Source organism: Hippichthys cyanospilos, chromosome 20 (assembly GCF_059441005.1).
Source record: "Hippichthys cyanospilos isolate Australia breed blue-spotted pipefish chromosome 20, RoL_Hcya_1.0, whole genome shotgun sequence".
Classification (NCBI taxonomy): Eukaryota; Metazoa; Chordata; class Actinopteri; order Syngnathiformes; family Syngnathidae; genus Hippichthys; species Hippichthys cyanospilos.
This window is the reverse complement of record NC_142388.1, coordinates 3984882-4004559: the sequence shown is the minus strand read 5'-3', so window position 1 is coordinate 4004559 and position 19678 is coordinate 3984882. Positions and strand designations below refer to the sequence as shown.

The 19678-nt window shown below is 38.2% G+C and overlaps 1 protein-coding gene and 1 non-coding gene across 2 annotated transcripts; both read left to right on the top strand.

Annotated features, from left to right (window-relative positions):
- Positions 1-739: 739 nt before the first annotated feature.
- Positions 740-18846, top strand: sptlc2b (serine palmitoyltransferase, long chain base subunit 2b). The gene is made up of 12 exons (XM_088403785.1): positions 740-964; positions 4946-5140; positions 5250-5404; positions 6419-6567; positions 7420-7544; positions 8423-8516; positions 8656-8761; positions 9440-9659; positions 9737-9863; positions 13088-13223; positions 13600-13729; positions 14984-18846. The coding sequence occupies exons 1-12, from the start codon at positions 821-823 to the stop codon at positions 15095-15097; spliced, it is 1695 nt and encodes a 564-aa protein (XP_088259911.1). The 5' UTR covers positions 740-820; the 3' UTR covers positions 15098-18846.
- On the top strand, positions 6870-6956 carry trnar-ucu (transfer RNA arginine (anticodon UCU)). The gene is given in 2 exon segments: positions 6870-6906; positions 6921-6956. It is a non-coding gene; the product is annotated as a tRNA-Arg (tRNA).
- Positions 18847-19678: the final 832 nt, after the last annotated feature.

Genomic DNA, 19678 nt, shown 5'->3' with positions numbered 1-19678 from the left:
TCAAAAATAACACAAAACAGAAAACGCACGTGTCTTAACAATTCAGAAATCTCGTATATTTCGTATATTCGTATATTTTTATAACACTTTATAAAATCTTTATTTGAACAGAGAATGAATCAGATCGTTTTTTGTAATCCATAATATACTTGTTCTATAAATTAACACTTTCTACAAAGACGCATATTTGTTTTTTTATCGCTTACCTTGTTTTTGTTTATTTGGTTGTACATACAGTAGTGTACAGTAAATAGCGTGGAAAGTTGCAGGAAAATACATGTAAATGTTTTCAAAATATATGGTTAGTGAGTGGCAACGTAAGATGGCCGCCGGTGAGAAAACATCAGTCGATTCATATGTAAATCGGAAGACGACCCCTGCAGGAGACGTTGCCGTTGGACCAAGATAACAGAAAAAAATTGATTTCTCACTCTGGGGTTTTCGGAGTAGTGGCGTCGAGAAAATTCAAGAATTAAATTGTGCTTACGATGGCAATTAATTTTTATTTATATTTTATTTATAATATCTTTAAAGATAAATTTCACAAGGTTTTAGTGAAATTGCAAAACACCCCACTAAAGGTTTAGTGTATTTTGTGTATTGTAGGCTTTATTTAAAATAGACGATCTATGTACCGATTAAACGCATTGGCGAATGAGCGCACGCCAGGGGCGTGTACTTCCGGCGTGCTATTGTAGACGCAGCGCAGTGGGCGTAGAAACAAACGTTTCCCCGAGTTCATACATGACTTCCCGATTATCCGCACCCAAGTTGGGCCACTTCAATTTGTGATACCTTCCGCCGCGTTGAGCCAGCAGAGATGACGGAAAGCTCCGCCAACAAGCTACTCAACGGAGACGCTTGTCGTCGCACCTCGAGTGGTCAAAAAGCGAGTAAAAATGGCTTCGTGAAGAACCATTGCCTGTTCCAACAACCGCAGAAGTATCGTCGCTCCGGGGAGAAGGTAAGGCCCAAACGCTGCGTGGAGGGCGGCCCCGAACTATTTATAATATTTGCTCGATAGGTTTTTTTTCTGCTTATTATAATTTAAATAGTTTGACGAGCCGACCCGTTACAGCGCAAAACATATGTACCGTAAATACGTCACCTGACGTATATAAATAGTTCATTCATGAATCAAATCCAATATGTCAACGCGACGTAACGCCTCTCGATCTTACTTTTACTATTCTCAAGGCAAAGTTATTTTTTTTCATCAGCCTTGAATTGCTTTGACTAATTCGCCAAAAATAAAGTGTACGTTATTAGTAATGATCTGTATTTTGGGTTTTGCCCGTACCAAAACATTGGCATGTGTGACGTAATGTTGATAATGATGCTGAATTTCTAGACTTGGTTTGGTTCTAGATATTTATATTTATAATAAGCTGTATTATCATTTGTGACACGCATTTTTATCACTGTTGTTGTTTAATGACATATATATATATATATATATATATATATATATATATATATATATATATATATATATATATTATCCTTGGGAATTGGTTTTTAAACAATGGCCCATGTCACCTGAAGGTCCAATGTTGTTATGGAGCACTTTGTAATATTACACTCAGTTCTTTTTTTTTTTTTTTTTTCTGTCTCGCAAGTGTCTTTGTGAAGTCAGACCGGTCTCTGTTTACCTTGGCTAATGAGAAGACGCCGGCCAGTGCCTGTTGTGTTAGGAGTTGGCGTCTCCAGGGAGAGAAGAGGCAGCCTGCTTCCACATGACACTTAAACGGCGAGGAATGTCTGCGCTGTCAAGGGTGTGGTCGCTTCCACTATGGAGTAGAAAACGTAGTTTAGTAGTGGAGGTGGGGCAATTCATTCGTGCGTTTTTGTTGTGTTTGTAGTTGTGTCCTTTTGGGCTTAAACTATGATAGTAATTTTAGAGACTAAGATTGTCGTCACTCACTGACCACAACATTAGGTGCCTATATGTTCTCTTCTGACGTCCAGCGCAAGAGTTATAATAATTTTGATTGACACGGTCAGAGAGTTAGTAGTTCAATAATTGAATTATTCTGCACGGTAGAACTGCAGTGCGTCACACTGTGAGCTGTAGGTTTCGTTTTAACAAAACCCATCAAGGGTAAATCAGTTGATTAGATATTTATGCATCTTACTGTTTACAGAATCTATCAAAAGGGAGATCATGCAGTGTTCACACATTCTGCAATCAGATAATTCAATGTGTGATGAAAACCGTATCTTGGCATGAATGTATTTTTGCATTCAGCTGTGAAATCCGACATCAAGCTATCTCTCTGTTCTTGTTTCGCAAAAGAAGAAACAGTGCAAGAATAGTGCTGTGGCTTGTGTTTGGCTTCTAAGTACTATATTACATTTTATTTATCTAAGTGAGTACAGATGTTTGGATTCTGGTTGGCATAGGTATGCAACAGCCACTTCAACATTTTCCAGCATCCTCCATTAAGAGAAGGTCACGTCCGACTGGTTTTAAATGCTCACGCTCCGCTGTGGTCAAGCAGAGGTGTTTCGAGGAGAGAGGCATGACTGATCACATGAGGTACTGCTAAGCTGCTACACTCTACTTCCCAATCATGTTGAGTTATGCCCAACTTAAAAGTATGAACATTGATTGATGTTTTTCCTCACATTGAAGTGTGAGGAAAAACATTGACCCATTGATGGATAGATCTTAGTCTGTCTATAAAGGCCAGGATGTCCTCTACTGAGCACATTAGCAATTAGTAAAGTAGCTACTGGAGGATATTTCCTTTTTTTTTATTACAGTTTCACAGATTTAGTCCAATTTGGCAAAGCAACTCAAACAATTTAAATCCGCCAAACCAAATATTCTGTATTCCTAATTTGTATTGGCTGGCATCACATGAACTACGGCCCGAGGGCCGTTAAAATTTTAAATCCTGCCCGCCGAACTTGAAGAAATCTTCAGTCGGAGAGTGAAAATGTTAATATCATGAAGGATAGCGGAACTATCAGTGCTTTATCATTTTCAGCTATTGGACGGGTCGTTTCAATAAATAGTTAAATAGATAGGACTAAAATAACACGGTTGTAATGTTTTTGTTCATTTTCTTTTGAAATTTAACCACATGTTTTCTAGATGTCCCACATTTTTTTTTTCTTTTGAGGTGGACGATCAAAACACTCCATCCATCTCGACTGGCCGTTTTGTCAAATTTTAGAACCCTTTGTGGCCCTCAAGTCAAAAGCTTTGACCACCCCTGGGCTAAGTAAAACAATGAAAGAATTCAGGAAAATGTTGAAGCTTATCACCATGTATTCCGATTTTTATGTCAGTGTTTAATCTTTTCAAGCGTGGAGATGTGTTTCATCTACTTTTTATGACTGGTTTGATTGCAACCGTGTGGGTTAGTGATTGACTACACCGCGTTTAAACTTCTCAACATTTTAAAAGTTTGTCTTTGTTGTAATTGATGGAACGATTGTTTGACTGCAGCTAATTTAAGAAAATACATCAATTAATAAAATCTGCGGATGTCTGCGGTACGTCTTTAGGAACGGAGCTCTGTCGTAAAGTAATCACCCCCATGTTTATGGTTTTAGAATTTAACCTCTGTAAGGAATGTGACTCCGCTGGATCCAGTGTGGTGTAGTAAATTTTTGTGTGTTATGAGTACAAACACAACTGTGTGCCTTTGGGAATTAACAATGACTTCTTTGACAAACATGGTTTCAAACTATTACGGCTCTGAGTCAGTGGTTCTCAAATGTAGGTACGTGAAGGCAATTTAGGAGCTTTGTGAAATTTCAACAGGATTTCTGCAGGTTTAAGCAAATTTTTGTGTTGACACCCCAAAACCATTGGGTGGTGTTAGCAGCCAACTTATGACATTTGCAAGCCTTTCAATGACTTCAGTGATTGGCTTAGCCTGGACCCCCATAATGTCTTCGAAAGTCATAATACTCTAATTATGACAATATTCCTATTTCAATTTCATAAATATACAAACATACACTGTAGTTAATTTTGCTATTATCGCATTTTTACCATTTTTGTACATAAAGTGAGCATCGCCCCCTACCCCAAATTTAAAAGAAAAATGTATTGATAGCTAATGCCACTAACAATTTTGAGAAGTTGAAAGTTAATCTATATTCATATTTGACGATGTTATGACCCTTTCAAAGTCAGCCCAAGTTGCGAGAAAATAAGGCAGAGGGTTGAGATCCACACATGAATTTCTTCTGATGAAAGCTATTCGGTCAAGTTATTCCACATTCAATTGTGACTGCGCCAACAACAAGCATTTCTTTATCTCTATTTTTTTTTCTATTTTCCTCCTCCAAATGGCTTCATAAATGTTGGTCTATGCGAAAAGTTTGTTAAAAATTGATCTGTAGGAACAGTATCTGCAAGGTTGGTGGCATCAAAGTGTGCAGTTATTTATATCTATCACGCCAGCCTATATGGCGCACTCCAGCACTGCTAGCTAGTGGCTAATTTATGCTAGTTGCAGCTATAATGAAGCCTGAGTAAACACTGACAACATGTGAAGTTTGTCAATTTTAGAAGAATAAGTTGTTCCTCAACACCCTCAATTGGCAATCGAATGTGATTTCAGAACAAGGTTGTGTTGTGTTGTTTACGTCGGGACGACTCCCGATATAAACCACACTGTGACTCACTCATGGGCAACAGTTTGTGCTATGGAAAATTCTAACTAATTGCTATATATTTATAGTTGCTAAGATAGCCCTGTTGTTATTTGTTTACTGTAATAAATAATCTTTTTTTATTTTTTTTACTTTGTCTTCCTCGTAAGGATTTGAACAAGTTTAGGGGGAACCACAAGTACGCATGAGTAGTTCCAATTTTGAACACAAACCCACAATTGCGTGACAACCACGCTACTCCACCACATTTCAAAATTGCGCCTCAAGAAACGGAAGTTGTAATAAAGAGAATGCCGGTTTTGTCCCTCAGAACCAACAAGGCACACACAACCCCAGCCTGTACAAGAGGCCCTTTGTGGAATCCTTTGAGCAGACTCCTCTGCTGGTGGCTGTGCTTACCTACGTGGGTTACGGCATCCTCACCATCTTCGGCTACCTCCGGGACTTTCTTCGCCACTGGAACGTCGGCAAATGCACCATGGCCCGTGAGCGAGAAGAACAAAAGGTTCCAAAACTAATATAAAAAAATCATTGAAATTCACTCTTGGATCAGCTGCCACCAGTATTGCTTGGACTACAATCTATGCTCTGTTTTATATTGATTTCCTCTGTAGGACTTTGTCCCGCTCTATCAAGACTTTGAGAATTTTTACACCAGGAACTTGTACATGAGGATCCGGGACAACTGGAACCGGCCCATTTGTAGTGTTCCTGGGGCAAAGATGGACTTGGTGGAGCGAGTTTCCCCTGATTACAACTGGACTTTCCAGTAAGTCTGTATAAAGAGCAAAGGTTTATTCGCTACCAGGTGCAGTTCATGGCATCTAATTGATCTGTGATGTCATGATTTTGGATGGATGGATGGATGGATATCGATTAATAAAGTGAACAGACCACCTAGATCAGTGGTTCTCAACCGTTTTTCAGTTTTTCCCCCCTGTGAAATATCTTTGTCTGATTTATTCAACTTTAGTCCCATTTCAAACTCCACAAAAAAAAAATCAACCTAAAGTGTCCTCTTTTGGATCATAGTAGAGATGTGTTCATAAAAATAAATCATGAATTTGACAGGTAACGAGAGGTGGCACATGACAAGTTGGGTCAAATCATTTTGGTATGGGGGAAAATCTGGTTCTTTTATAATAATGTTTTTGAATAACCTATTGAACATAACATTTGTTTTATAAATGTATATTTTCCTAAAACATTTATCTCAATAATTATTTTGAAAGGATTTATATATGTTTGTTTTATTCTTATTGTTTTATTCTTTTAATTTCAAATACCCCCAGAAGTTTCTTCAACTACCCTCAGGGGTACTAATACCCCCTTTTGAGAACCACTGCCCTAGATTACTTACGATTGGTGTTCTGAGAGGATGTCCTCTACTGAGGACACTAAGACTCAGTCCGGTAGCTCAGATGGGCCAAACGATATAGACCAAAAATAAATGTCCACCACAGTAGACACAAATGCGTTTGCTGAGTCTTATGAGGACTCACAAACAATCTGATGTTTGAAAAGGGCGTGCGTACTTTCTCCATCCACCGTATTTATCAAGACTGGAATGTGTCAAATACGCCTTGTTGCACCGAAGCTGGATTTCCTCAAGATAAACTCTTGCGTAACATCCCGCTGCTGGATGACTGGGGCATTTAAACAACAGCGAACAGGAAATGTTTACACAGCTACCGCCAGTCGCGTGGTTAAGTTAATTATTTTACCCTGACCCTTGCTTGTTGTCCTCCGTCCCTGAGTGTCTATTGTCTGGCTTGTCCTTCAGGCACACGGGCAAAGTGGTGAAGGACGTCATCAACATGGGCTCGTACAATTACCTGGGATTTGCTGAGAACACCGGGGCTTGTGCTGACGCTGCTGTTGAGGTTACACAAAAGTATGGTGTGGGTGTTGGCAGCACTCGTTGTGAACTAGGTGAGAGAAATACCTGCCGGGTCGCATTGTCAAAAGTTTGGAAACACTGTCAAATGTAGTCTTTGACTAATTTCATTTGGAGATGTCTCCTAACTTTTGACCACACAGCTTCTGTTTTTCGTTTGTTTGTTTTTGACGAATGACGAAAAAAATGTGTTATTGTTTAGCTTACTTAAACAACTAACCCTTTCAATCCCAGATACATGATTTTACTTTCTTTCAATCATTTTCATTCAATCTCATGTGTTTGTGGGTACTTAAGATTGGCAATGCAATGTAACATGCACCCAGGAACAACAGGTGGCTCCGTGGCGCAATGGATAGCGCATTGGACTTCTAGGCAATGTGAAGTGATTCAAAGGTTGTGGGTTCGAGTCCCACCGGAGTCGAATTTTTCTTTTTTCTTTTTTTTTTTTGTGACAGATACAATCTAAGCAACGCGCTAGCCGTTGCGCCATGGGGCCAACTATTGCAGTTGGGTGCATGTTCCATTACAGTGCTAGCCCAAAGTGACATATGGCAAATGTATTATTCGAATGGGGGCCTGACATCTTCTTTATCTGTTTTTAAACCAAGTTATATATATGTATATATACAGTATGTATATGTATTTGTGAACGAGGGTCTAAAATAGCCTCTTATTGAAGAAATAAATTAAACAATTGATTTCTTTAGGTAATTAAGTACTAAAGTTATCGCCACTTTAATACTTAAAGTAATGAATCACCATTATTGATTACACTAGTACCTAATTCATTTAGTCCTAGCCATTAGAGATTTTTCACAGAACTGAAACATGTTTATCATTTATTAAAAAGAACTTGTACGAGGTTAACATGTTGTCCGTTGAAGGGAACCTCGACATCCATGAGGAACTGGAGCAGCTAGTTGCCAGGTTCCTTGGTGTTGAGTCAGCCATGGCGTTCGGTATGGGCTTCGCCACTAATTCCATGAACATTCCTGCTCTCACCGGCAAAGTAAGGAATTTCACTTTCTTCCTTTTCTTCCTCTCGCATTCCTTCTGACTCACCACATTGTCCCCTTACCGTAATCTTAAAACGACCAATTTGTTTTTACGGAACTAACAAGGCTTCCTGTTTAAGCGAAAACAAACGAGAGGGCCCACACCGAACGGGTCAGCGTGTTCCAGGGCTCTTTCGTTTCCTGATATTTCAAAACATCTGATAAATCACTGCCACTGTTGATCTAAATCCCAGGCAATCGTATCACTTTTGACTTGCTTTAATAGCCGGTGTTTGAACAGGAAGTTGAAAATACAGCATGGAAAGGTGTGAACAGTAGGTGGTGAAAGAGCCACGGCTTTTGGCAAGAAGCCTCCTGCATTCTTGACCCAGTCTAATCATGCTGCTGCATACTTTTATTCCCTCTCTTTTTCACAGCGCTACTTTGAAATCTCGACTAAGCCTATTTATTTATTGCCTAGTGCAATTTCAGCTCAGATACCGAGCCTTCAAAGAGAACAAAATGTTCTATGGCAAGTCATTGCTCAATACCCGAATCTGCAGTTTTACATTTTTCCCTTCACGTAGTGTTATGTAAATGCTTTGTGCGCGATTTAGAGGAATAATAATAGGAAGGCTTTATTGTCATTACAACTGAACAAATAGAAGGCAACAATTCAGTTTAAACTCGTTGGGGCTGTTCATGGGACTTTCATTTTGCTGATGCAACTTTGCATGCTTGCACCTTATGCAAAGGAAAATGCAAATCAATGTTTCTGTACAGTAAACTTTCCAGCACACAAATTAGAAATGTGCTTCTCGTGGATCGCACAGGCAACATCCCATTATTAATGAATAAAAATGAACTCGATTCGACTTTTTCCATTTTTTAGGGGTGTCTCATCCTAAGTGACGAGCTGAATCACGCGTCGCTAGTGCTCGGTGCTCGTCTTTCCGGCTCAACTATACGGGTCTTCAAACATAACAGTAGGTGACCTTCAGTAACCTTTACATGGTTGTCGATAGCGCCCATAGCATTCATTGCAACTGATGACAGTATTAACTTAAATGTTTCACTTTTTTTTTTTTTTTTTAGCATAACCAATACACTTGCCTTTTGCTGCAGACATGCAAAGCCTTGAGAAACTCCTGCGAGACGCCATCGTACATGGACAGCCGAGGACGCATCGGCCCTGGAGAAAAATTCTCATTTTGGTGGAGGGCATTTACAGGTAAGAATCGTGACGATGTGAGGCATACACTGTTTTCAAAACGCCTGGGACAAAAGTTTTCCATTACCGTACGTAGTTTACTAGCTCAAAAAAAAATATAGTTGGGTAAAATAATTAAATACATTAGGTCATTAAATCCTTTAGGCTTAGTAATTGATTACTTTATTTACTAAAGTACTGAAAATAATCAATCATATATATACATGAATGATTGTTTTACTTGCATAACAGAGCCGTCTGTCTGTTTTCTACTCAAATGCCACAATTGTATTTTATTTTTTATTTTTTTGGTCTGAGTATAAAAGCTACAGCAATTTGGAATTGTTCCCACTGTCCTTGAAGTGCATTTTCTGTAAAGGTAATCAGTCATGAGGGATCAATACCCTTTCCAAACAACAAGTACAACTTAATCAATGTCCTTTTTACTAATGCAACGTTAATGGAGTCAGACTCGCATGGGGCTTTCCAAGGCCAACGCTCGGATTGTTAAAATACACATTGCTTATGCATACAATCAAATCCAATATGCAGCACATTTTAACGCATTCACTGCCATTGGCGGTTGTAGCTGTCAATCATCTATTTTACGACACAAGCGCCAATGCATGATAAAATACTTTGAGGAATCTCTCTGTTTGTTGGTGTTTTAAATCTGCTCTTTACTTTCTTTTCTCCAAGCATGGAAGGTTCCATTGTGCGTCTGCCAGAGGTCATCGCCCTGAAGAAGCGCTACAAGGCATACGTGTACCTGGATGAGGCTCACAGTATCGGTGCCTTGGGGCCCAATGGCAAAGGAGTGGTGGACTACTTTGGTCTCAATCCCACCGACGTGGACGTCATGATGGGAACGTTCACCAAAAGCTTTGGCGGTGCCGGGGGTTACATTGGAGGCAAAAAGGTTAGCAGAGGCTACTTGTGTGCTTCAAATCTTTTTTTGTTTGTATATTCTTTAAATGTTGGTAATTTTTCTCTTAGGAGTTGATTGAATATCTGCGACAACACTCTCACAGTGCCCTTTATGCCACCTCCATGCCTCCACCCGTGGCCCAGCAAATCATCACCTCAATGAAAATTATCATGGGAGAGGATGGAACCTCGTTAGGTAGGTCCCTCATTTTATCAATTTGCTGCAACGGGGAAACTGCGCCCTCTGGTGTTTCAATAGGGAAACGAAAGTTTTGAGGCGCCCGATGTATAGAACCACAAATGACATGTTTGTTGTCAGGGAATACCAAAAATGTGTCAACACTTACACATATACTTGAGGGAAACACAGGAATGGACTTTTATTCCCGTCTCATCCTGGACCAGAGTAAAACAAAAAAAGAAAAACTGATCCTGTCCAGTCCCGTCCAACTGAAAATGACTCCAGCTCCTGTACCGCTCGGATTTGTGGGTCCTGTACTTCTTTGGCTAACTTCAGTTTTTACGCTTATGGAAGGAAAACAACAAATGGTTGCACATCTGACGGAAAAAAAAATCCCCGTGATTAATGGTAAAGCTGTCTCCCATCCCACGAAAAGACGTCACCCTCTTCACTGATACATCCAAGCCATTGTGTCCGTAATATTCAATTAACCTTTTGAATTGCGGCAAACCCAGTTATCGATCATAAAAATAGTTGTTGAAACGCACAGATTGCACAATAATGAATTTGGATTCGACTGTGGATTTTTTTCTTAGGGCAGATCTAGTTTTAGAGTCCCAAGTACAGTAATAAATACAGTGCTTTCCAAATGTGACTGTGATGTTGTAAATGACCGCTAGATGTCAGTACAACTCTATCTTGCTGACATGTATCAGAACAGAAATGACAAATGAGACTGTTTCATCCACCTTATCAAATTTTGTTTTTTACAATCGAAACAGACCGATTATTGATATTAAGGCCAATAACCCATATTTAGAGCCAATATTGATTTTTAACAAAGGGAAAATTATTGGTGTCAAACTTTTAAAGAAAAGAATATACAAACCTTAACTTTGTTGAAATTTGTAAGAATAATTGAACAACTGTTCAGATTTGTAAAACATACGTCTTTGTTTCCAAATCCTAACAAGTAGTTCATGGAGCTTATAGGGCCATCAACATGTCTTAAAAGGTGAAATAAAAACTTTAACAATGGCTCCTGATAGTATTTACACTTTTCCAAAATTTCAAAATAAGATACATTTTGAAATTTACCCTAGAAGGGGCAGAGTGTTCCCTGAAAGATTAGAATTTCGCTTGAATAATTAGTTAAATAATTAGTTCCCTGACGTTTTTTCGGCCGTCACGTTTATTGCTAGCCGATACGTTCTTTTTATACTTAGTAAAATCACCCAGTGCAAAAGGCGGATAAAATAAAATGAAACTAAGGACAAGTTTGAGCTTGCTGCATTGTGTGGTGCATAATTCCCTGCATTTTTGCCAATAACACATTGATCTGATGTAACTTTGAGGTGCTAGCACAGTAAAAATAAATAAATAAATATATATATATATATATATATATATATATATATATATATATATATATATATATATATATATATATATATATATACACATACACACACACACCAAGTGTATTAGCGTGAAAAATGAATCTGTCACGCAGTTTCATTTGGATCGGCACCAAAATTATTATCGTAATTACGAGAAAGGAAAGACGTCACGGAAAGCGGCCGTGTAGTTTTTTCCATAATCCAGCCCTTGTGCTCGGCAGAGGTAATAAACACCTGAATCCGTTTCACTGGCAGAAGGCCGACCTGGATTTTGACAACGTCCGCCGCTCTGAAGTTAAGCAGACCGACGGAGCTGGCTGAAGTTTTCCTTGTGGAAGAATTACAACGACAGCCTGATATGTTGCAGCCCCGTCACCTGTTTTAAGTCTTTGAAGATCGGGGGCGCGAATGCCAAATCGGAGCTAAACAGCTCGTCACGGTTTCCCGCTTCAAATCACATCAATCATATTCGAGGACGGGGCACGGAGGCATAAGATGCGACGATGAAAGAATGCTAAAAACAACCCTTACCGGCGGTGCACTGAGTTCAGTGTTTCATTCTTGTTAAAAAAACAAAAAAAAAAAACGCTGTAATTTCAGGCTAGATTGTTTGTCATGGTGCTTTGAAGTTGGTGTCATGCGTTCTCAGTCAGACAGATGTATGTTGCTCCTGGCGCTTTGTACCATTTGTTTGGCTAAGTAAGATGCTATGGCCCGAGGACATTGGGCCGTGTCCCCAGACATGAGAGGAGCGATGCCTGTTTAACTTGACCTCTGCTGACCTCCATCCTAATGAAGTCTGCCTGTCTTCAAAAGCAAACTACACTTGCGTTTTGTGGAGGGAGATAATGGACTTCAAGGCCTGCTAAAATGACTTCATAACTCATCAAGGGGGGAAAGTTGCATCAAGGTGCATGCTGTTCCCATCGCTCGGCCATCTGGATGAAACTTAAAACCTTCATCAGTGGCTACAAATAATGCCGAGGTGTCCAAGATACTAATTTCCCACCTCCTTTATTTTGGGTGATTCCGACATTACATCGGTTGTACAATATATTATATGTCAATTAGTAAAATTATTCCTTTTAATGTATGTGATTTCACTCAATCACGCCCAGTTTTTATAGTTTTTTTTTTTTAGGAGTCCAAAATTCAATACCAGGTATCTATTTACTGTGAATTTCAGACTATAAGCCGCATATGTATATAATACATATGTACATAATACATATGTACAGACTGAACTACTATGTTTAGCACAAACATATTTTCTGCATAACGCCAACAGAATTTTGCAGAGTAAAATAGGAGTTCAAACTAAAAATCAATACTTCGACAGCACCTTATTTTATCGGACATAACACACTGCACGTAATTTACACACGACAAACGTTTTTACAAGATATTATTCAACTTGTACATATTTTTTATATTTTAATGCAGTATTTTTAAACTGTTTTTGAGCACAGCCATTCATTCACATTTTTTCTATTCTATTTGATAAACATTCCATGAATTGGCATCTTGAAGACAAGACGCACATTTGCTTTACTGGTGGAGTGCCCCTGGTGGCTATTAAAAAAACTGCAGATAAGTTGCATTGGACTCTAAACCGCAGGGCTCAAATCATGAGAAAAAAGTTGTGGCTTGCAGCCAGAAAATTAAGGTGTGTATGTATAAATAGTTTTTTTTTTTTTTCTTGGACTTGGATGGGTCTGAAATAGGCTGGGCCTGAATGAGTAAAGTGTTTTCAGATATCGTACAAATATCGAGGAAGGTTTGCAGCAAAGGCTCCAATCTGAACACTAATAATCGTGTACATCTGGGTGTTCTGTCCAGGTTCGGACCGCCTCCGCCAGCTGTCCGCGAACGTCACCTACTTCCGCAGGAAACTTCGTGAGATGGGCGTTATCATCTACGGAAACAGCGACTCGCCCGTCGTACCCGTCATGCTCTACATGCCTGCTAAAATCGGGTCCGGGATTCTATTTTGATTCCAGTCATGTTGTTCCCTGCCATTGTTTGTCTTTGTATTTGTCGATGTTTCATTTGTGGTCAAACTTATGTTCTGTTTGATTTAAAATAGTAATTACTTAAAAACCATTCATTTTAATTTAAAATTCAAAATACTTAACAGATTAAACATTTATTAAAGTTCAGGTGCCAAGCAATCCGTCAAGCTCATAGAAATCAAAAACTGGTGATAGCTCACTAAATCGGCGATTCTGGATCATATCTCATAAGTTTGTTGTCATTTGTCATTCACAAGTGGCCACCAGCTTACATTTGATAATGGAGGAAACATGGAGCATGCTGAGGGAGTTTTATTTATGTATTTATTTGCATTTCAGGGCGTTTGGCCGAGAGATGTTGAGGCGGAACATCGGCACGGTGGTCGTCGGCTTCCCGGCCACTCCCATCATCGAATCGCGGGCGCGATTCTGCATTTCGGCTGCGCACACCAAAGAAATGCTCGACACAGTAAGTCCTCTTTGATGACTACAGGCCAAAATAAATGAATCAATAAGAGAGTAAAAATAAAAATTAATGTTAATACAGTAGATGTAATTCACAATTAAAGTGTGTGTGTGTGTGTGTGTGTGTATATATACTGTATATATATATATATATATATATTTTTTTTTTTTTTTTTCAAATTTGTTAAATTTTACTTAATTTAAACTTTTATTTTAGTTTTCTGCATTTATATTGTGTATATTATATAGTTTATTATTTCCACATTGATTTTTTTTTAATATTATTAACTTTCAAATCCTTTTTACAATTTTTTTGTACATATGATATTTATGTCTATATATTATACATATGTACATTATATATATATATAAATTAAAAAATAATTTTGGGGGGATTTTTCTTTCTTTTTTTATTTCAATTTATATTTATACTCATTTTCATCTTTTTTTCATTCTCTTTATCCATTTTCACTCATTTATTTCTCATATTACTTATGTATTTATTTATTATTGTGGCACTTTCATCTTCATCGACTGCCAGCCTCCAACAGAGCCTATAAAAGCGGTGCGATGATGTGGAACAATGAAAAAAACGCAGCTCAAACCTAACAATAACACTGCCTTTTTTTTTTTCCTTTTGAATCTTTATCACCAGTTTAGCTGCCATATGTAGTCATGTTTGGCTACAAGTATTGCTGTTTTGAAATGAACTAAATGAGCTTAGTTGACAGCGGATTGACACATGTACAGTATGTTGGCGCGAACCTGCTGGATAATAAGGACTCCCAGTTTGCCCTTTTATTTGAATAGCCCTTGGAAGTCGTCTGTGGCTATTACGGTCAGCCTTTCATACGCGTCTCTCCAAAGGCACTTCATTCATCTTCCTGTTGTGCACGTCACCACTATTTGCAAAAGTCCATTTAAAGGGCATCCCGAAGCCTTTGTAGGAGCCGCTTTTACCGTCTTTGGAAAAGCCACGTCTTACTGTTTCCCAAGCCGTGGAATCAGGAGGGGGGGAAAAAAGGTCAGGGGGAAGGTAAATTGTTTCCAGGTGCCTCGGAGTGTTGCAATGACCATCCATTTACTCGGGAAAGAAGTTTGTACTGCGCACCTTTCCACTTGACGACGCTCGCATGTTCACGCTCATTCGAGTTGTCACTCCAGTAATACGTCCAAAGTTCACGCCCGTTTATTGATTTTACCCAGCTTTCATCAGTTTGAAATATTCACCGGCCATGGGGGTGTGATGTTTTGCCAGGTACTGGAGGCCATGAATGAAGTGGGCGACCTGCTGCAGCTTAAGTACTCCAGACTTGGACAGTCTCCTCCTCCCATCAGGTGGACATCTGAGGAAAGCCAGCTTCAGGACTGAGACACATCCATGTTTGCTCCCGAATCCATCCATTCGAAACTACGTATGTGTGTTTACATACTCCAATCTGATCGTGCTCTCTTGGCCTTTACGTTTTACTTATGCAACATTTCTCCATACCTCTTGTCCACGCTTCAAACCTCAGTCGACTCATTGGAGCTTGGACGGTGGATATAAAAAAAAAAAAACATATATATATATATATATATATATATATATATATATATATATACTATATAACACAGTGGGCCCCTATGTTACGAGATTAATCCATTGTGCATACATATTAAAAATTGGTACCAAAATAGTATAGTAAGTGCTACGTATATATAATATACATGTATACAATCAGAAAACGTCATAAATTTAAAAAAAAAAGAAAGGATTTGTTTACCTTTGAGCGGCGCTTGTTATGTCCATATTCCCTAGTAAGGGTAGCCCAGGCTAGGCTAGCTTCGTATTTCTTAATTATCTCCAGCTTCGTTTCCATATAACTCATCTTCTTACTTCTCTCTTTAACATCACTAGCAATCTCGGGACTCATGGCTAACCCATTCAACTTTGAATTAAGCAGTAACATGCACTATAAATACGGTTTAGTAACCACTCACAGTAGAACAAAGCTTTACCGTTTCGCCATTTTGAAACGAGTGAGACCGACCAATAGCAGACCAGCATCTCCGCGAGGAGACGCATACCAATAGCAGACCAGCATTGTAGTGACACGTTGTTTGACCGCATCAGAAAATAAGTGCAATTACCTAAAAACAACACAAATACAGCCAACCCCCGAGGGTCATGACAGTTGGTTTTGTCGCAAAGCGGGTAAAGTACCTCAAAGAGGGGACGAAAAAACTCAGTATTCCACCCCAACATTAAAAAAACGTAAGCCAGGGACGCTGCAACCCAGGGGTCCTCTGTTCGCCATGAAGTTAATGAAATTTTAAGGAAAATTACCATTTACCATATTCTAAAATTATATGTCATTGCTTTTTGGGGGGACCTTTGTGTTAAAAAGTACTAGTGGTGTCGGCGCTTGATATCGTGACTACTGAAATTGTATTATTAAATGTACATCACAAAAGGAAAAGAAAACATTTGGATATGTCTATTTTATTTTTTTTTATATATCCACTGTTCCTTCTGAGTCCTGAAGCCTTTTCAAATATTTCAACCTGCTTGCCCAAAAGGAGCAAACGAGCATCATGCACGTTTTTTACAGCGTTTGTGTGGAACATTCAAACCCTTTCACTTGCTACTTCGCGACTCCATCAACACATTAGCTTTTATCCCCATGAGTACATCAAACATGTTTGTCATTTGTGTAATACCAATGGATTTCTTCGAGATTTAAACAACTGGGAGGAAATTATGCCATTTGACATTACTTTTGCACTTAAAAAAAAAAAAGTCTTAAATAAGATGGTAGCAGTTGCTATGATGAACACAATAGCAAAATGTAATGTATGTAAATAATACTTTTCACAAGTCAGTCATGCTGCCTTCTGGTTGCATCCCGGACCTCAAACACACACACACACACACACACACACACACACACACACATATATATATATATATATATATATATATATATATATATATATATATATATATATATATATATATATATATATATATATTTAAAGTCACATGCCTCACCTGCAAAGAACACTTGAACTTCCACAGAGTGTAGTATATTAAGCTTCTTTCCCTGACCAAAGCAAACATATATATATTAAATATAGATATATTTTCTACCTTTCTCTTTAAATGTAAAGCAAATGTTCCAGAAGAAAACGATTACAAGGGGGGGAGAGGACTACAATATTTTTTACTGCTTCTTTTCTAGAAATATTTTGCAACCTTATTTACAGTTTACACCTGCTCTCAGAAATGTGAGTCTGTTTTGTTTTTGTTTTTTCCTTTTTGCGTGCGTGTGCTTTAAATATAGCACAGTCACATTGTACATTTTGAACTGTATGTATGACGATATTGCCTACACACTTATCTGATATACAGCTTTATTTATTGTAAACACTTGTCTCGTCTTTGGGCTGTCTTTCGGTGCGCAATGTCATTATCTGAAAGGCAGCTTCACATGTGCATATTTGAAAGAAGTGTTCAAATTTGGACTTCAGTGCTCGCGCTACTGACAGGCATTGTAAATGCACAGATGATGTAGTCACTGAAATATGCAGGAGTACTGCTTCACGTGTCAGCCATTTTTTTTTTTTTTTTCCGTGACAGTGATTGTTTTTAAAATAGCATTCCAATTTGATCCGCCTTGGCCGCACTGGTAGAAATGTCTTTGTCACGTCACACTGGGTGCATAGTGGAGTAGGGGGGGGTCATCCTCAAATGTTATGATTGATGTGTGTTTTATAACCCGGTTTAGTCCTGTCCTATCCATCCGACTTAACGCATTTTTTCATTGTTGTTTATTTTGATTGCTTGTTTCACATCAATGCATTGTCTAGGTGGCCAATGGGGTGCAAACAATTCATACAAACACAGAGCGATAACCCTGAAATAAACAAAAAGAACTGCCAAGAAAAAATATGGATATTAAAAAAAATGCCAAAAAAAACACGCAATCGCTAAAATTAAATCTGAGCAAACTTGCGACAAAACAAGTGCAAAAAAACTCATTAATGCAGCTGCAAATGAAAAAATGCAAACACATTTTAAAAAAAAAAACGCTGCAAAAAAGCGCAATCCCACTGTAGTAATTAAGTGTAACCATTTGCTCTCGGGAGCTTTGAAAGTCGTGACAGCGGCTTGCCTTTTCTGAAAACGCTTGGCACTGAAAGAGTTAAATCCCAGATATTTAAGTATTAAATCAATACTTAAGTATCTTGGATTGAATGTCTGGACTTAAAAAAAAAAAAAACGTGAAAATAGGTCCCTGGCATTGAATGAGTTGAAGCAACTGCATGTAAAATAGATGCAAGCAAAATAAAAGAAAATTCAGCAAAAAATGCCCTCACAAAAAACAACATAGGAGCAAACTTGAAACAAACCAAATGCAAAAATGCTGCAAGTTGACCACACACACAGGAAGTGACACCACTTGGGGGCGGGACCAAAATGCATTGACCAACCAGGGATGCAAATTTGGAATTTTTATTCATTTTTCTTTTATTGTTTTTATTTTTTACTTGCAGCTGTTTTTGTCACTGTAATTTTTTCTGCGCTTGTTTTGTTGTAAGTTTGCTTCCATTTTGTTTTTGCGTTTGCATTTTTTGTTAGTTGTTTTTTGTTTGTTTGTTTGCCACATCCCTGTGTTTGTAGCGTTTTTTTTTTTTTTTTGCGGTTGCGATGCGCTTGCCCCTGCTGGCCACCGTAATCATGTTTACTCCCAACAACTGGAAAACTCATGTCGTCTCTGTCATTCTTAACTCATTCACTGCCTGCCCAGGAAAAAAACGAAACATTGACGTCTATATTCGTCAATGGCAGCGAATGAGTATTTTGTCGGAGAAAATGGCATTTATAACCACTCAAATGATACAAAATGGTCTCCGAAAGAATGTAAGACGTCTCCGCATGCAGAATGTTCAAAGTTTATCGTTTGACAGCAACCACACATGTGAACTGACCTAATATTTTCTTATCTGTTACTTACCCCACTGAAATTGTGTTTTTGATTTGAATTTTAAACTTTTTTTTTTTTTCTGAGCAGATTGTAAAGCCATGATGTTTGTTGATCATGCTGTTCTAAACAGATTAAATCACTTTTGGAATAAGATGTGTGTTTTCACGGAAAATTCTCTGGCCCAGCCAAATCATTTGTGTCCACTGGGGTGGACATTTGTTTTTAGTCGATAGCTACCCTACTAAGTCCTAGTGTGCTCATTAGAGGATATCCTGACTTATATCCAGATTGCTCACGTGTTTGCAATTAACTTTGTTATCTTCCTGAGACAAATGGACACGGCAGTGGACACAAATGAGTACGCTGGGTCTCAGGCGGATTTACCAGCCATGTTTTTTTTTTTTTTTATTTAAACCAATTTTGCTATCTCATTTGAATGTATCAACTGCACAAGTCTTCCTAAAGCGCCACTAGGTGACAGTATCACGCAAACAAACTACAAACGTCTTTCTGGGACTTGTCTATTATATCAAAAGCTATATTTGTATTTCATATTTTGTCATAGACAATTAACTTGTGATCTTTGAGCATGAGACATACATTTTTTGTCAATATGTAAAATCAAGATTTTTTTCCCTTAGGGAGGTCTAGTTTGAAAGGGAAAAAAAACAAATAAACAAACCTCAAAACACTTTCTCCTAAAGGGGAAGGGGGACAACTAAGTCGTCCATTGATGGCAACCTGTGAGATAAGGACCAGAAGAAAAAAAATAAAAACATCAACATCTACTACATTATATTTATTGCAGGTTTATTTATTATTGCATTTTCTTGATATGTTTATAGTTTTTTTCAGGTTTAGACTAAACTGTAACTTGTATAAACGCTGGAAAATTAACTGTTGTTGAAAGTTGATTTATATTGTTTTTTTTCTTTTGTTATTGTTAAAAAGGAAACGGGTTAGGTTATTTGTAGTCAGCATGT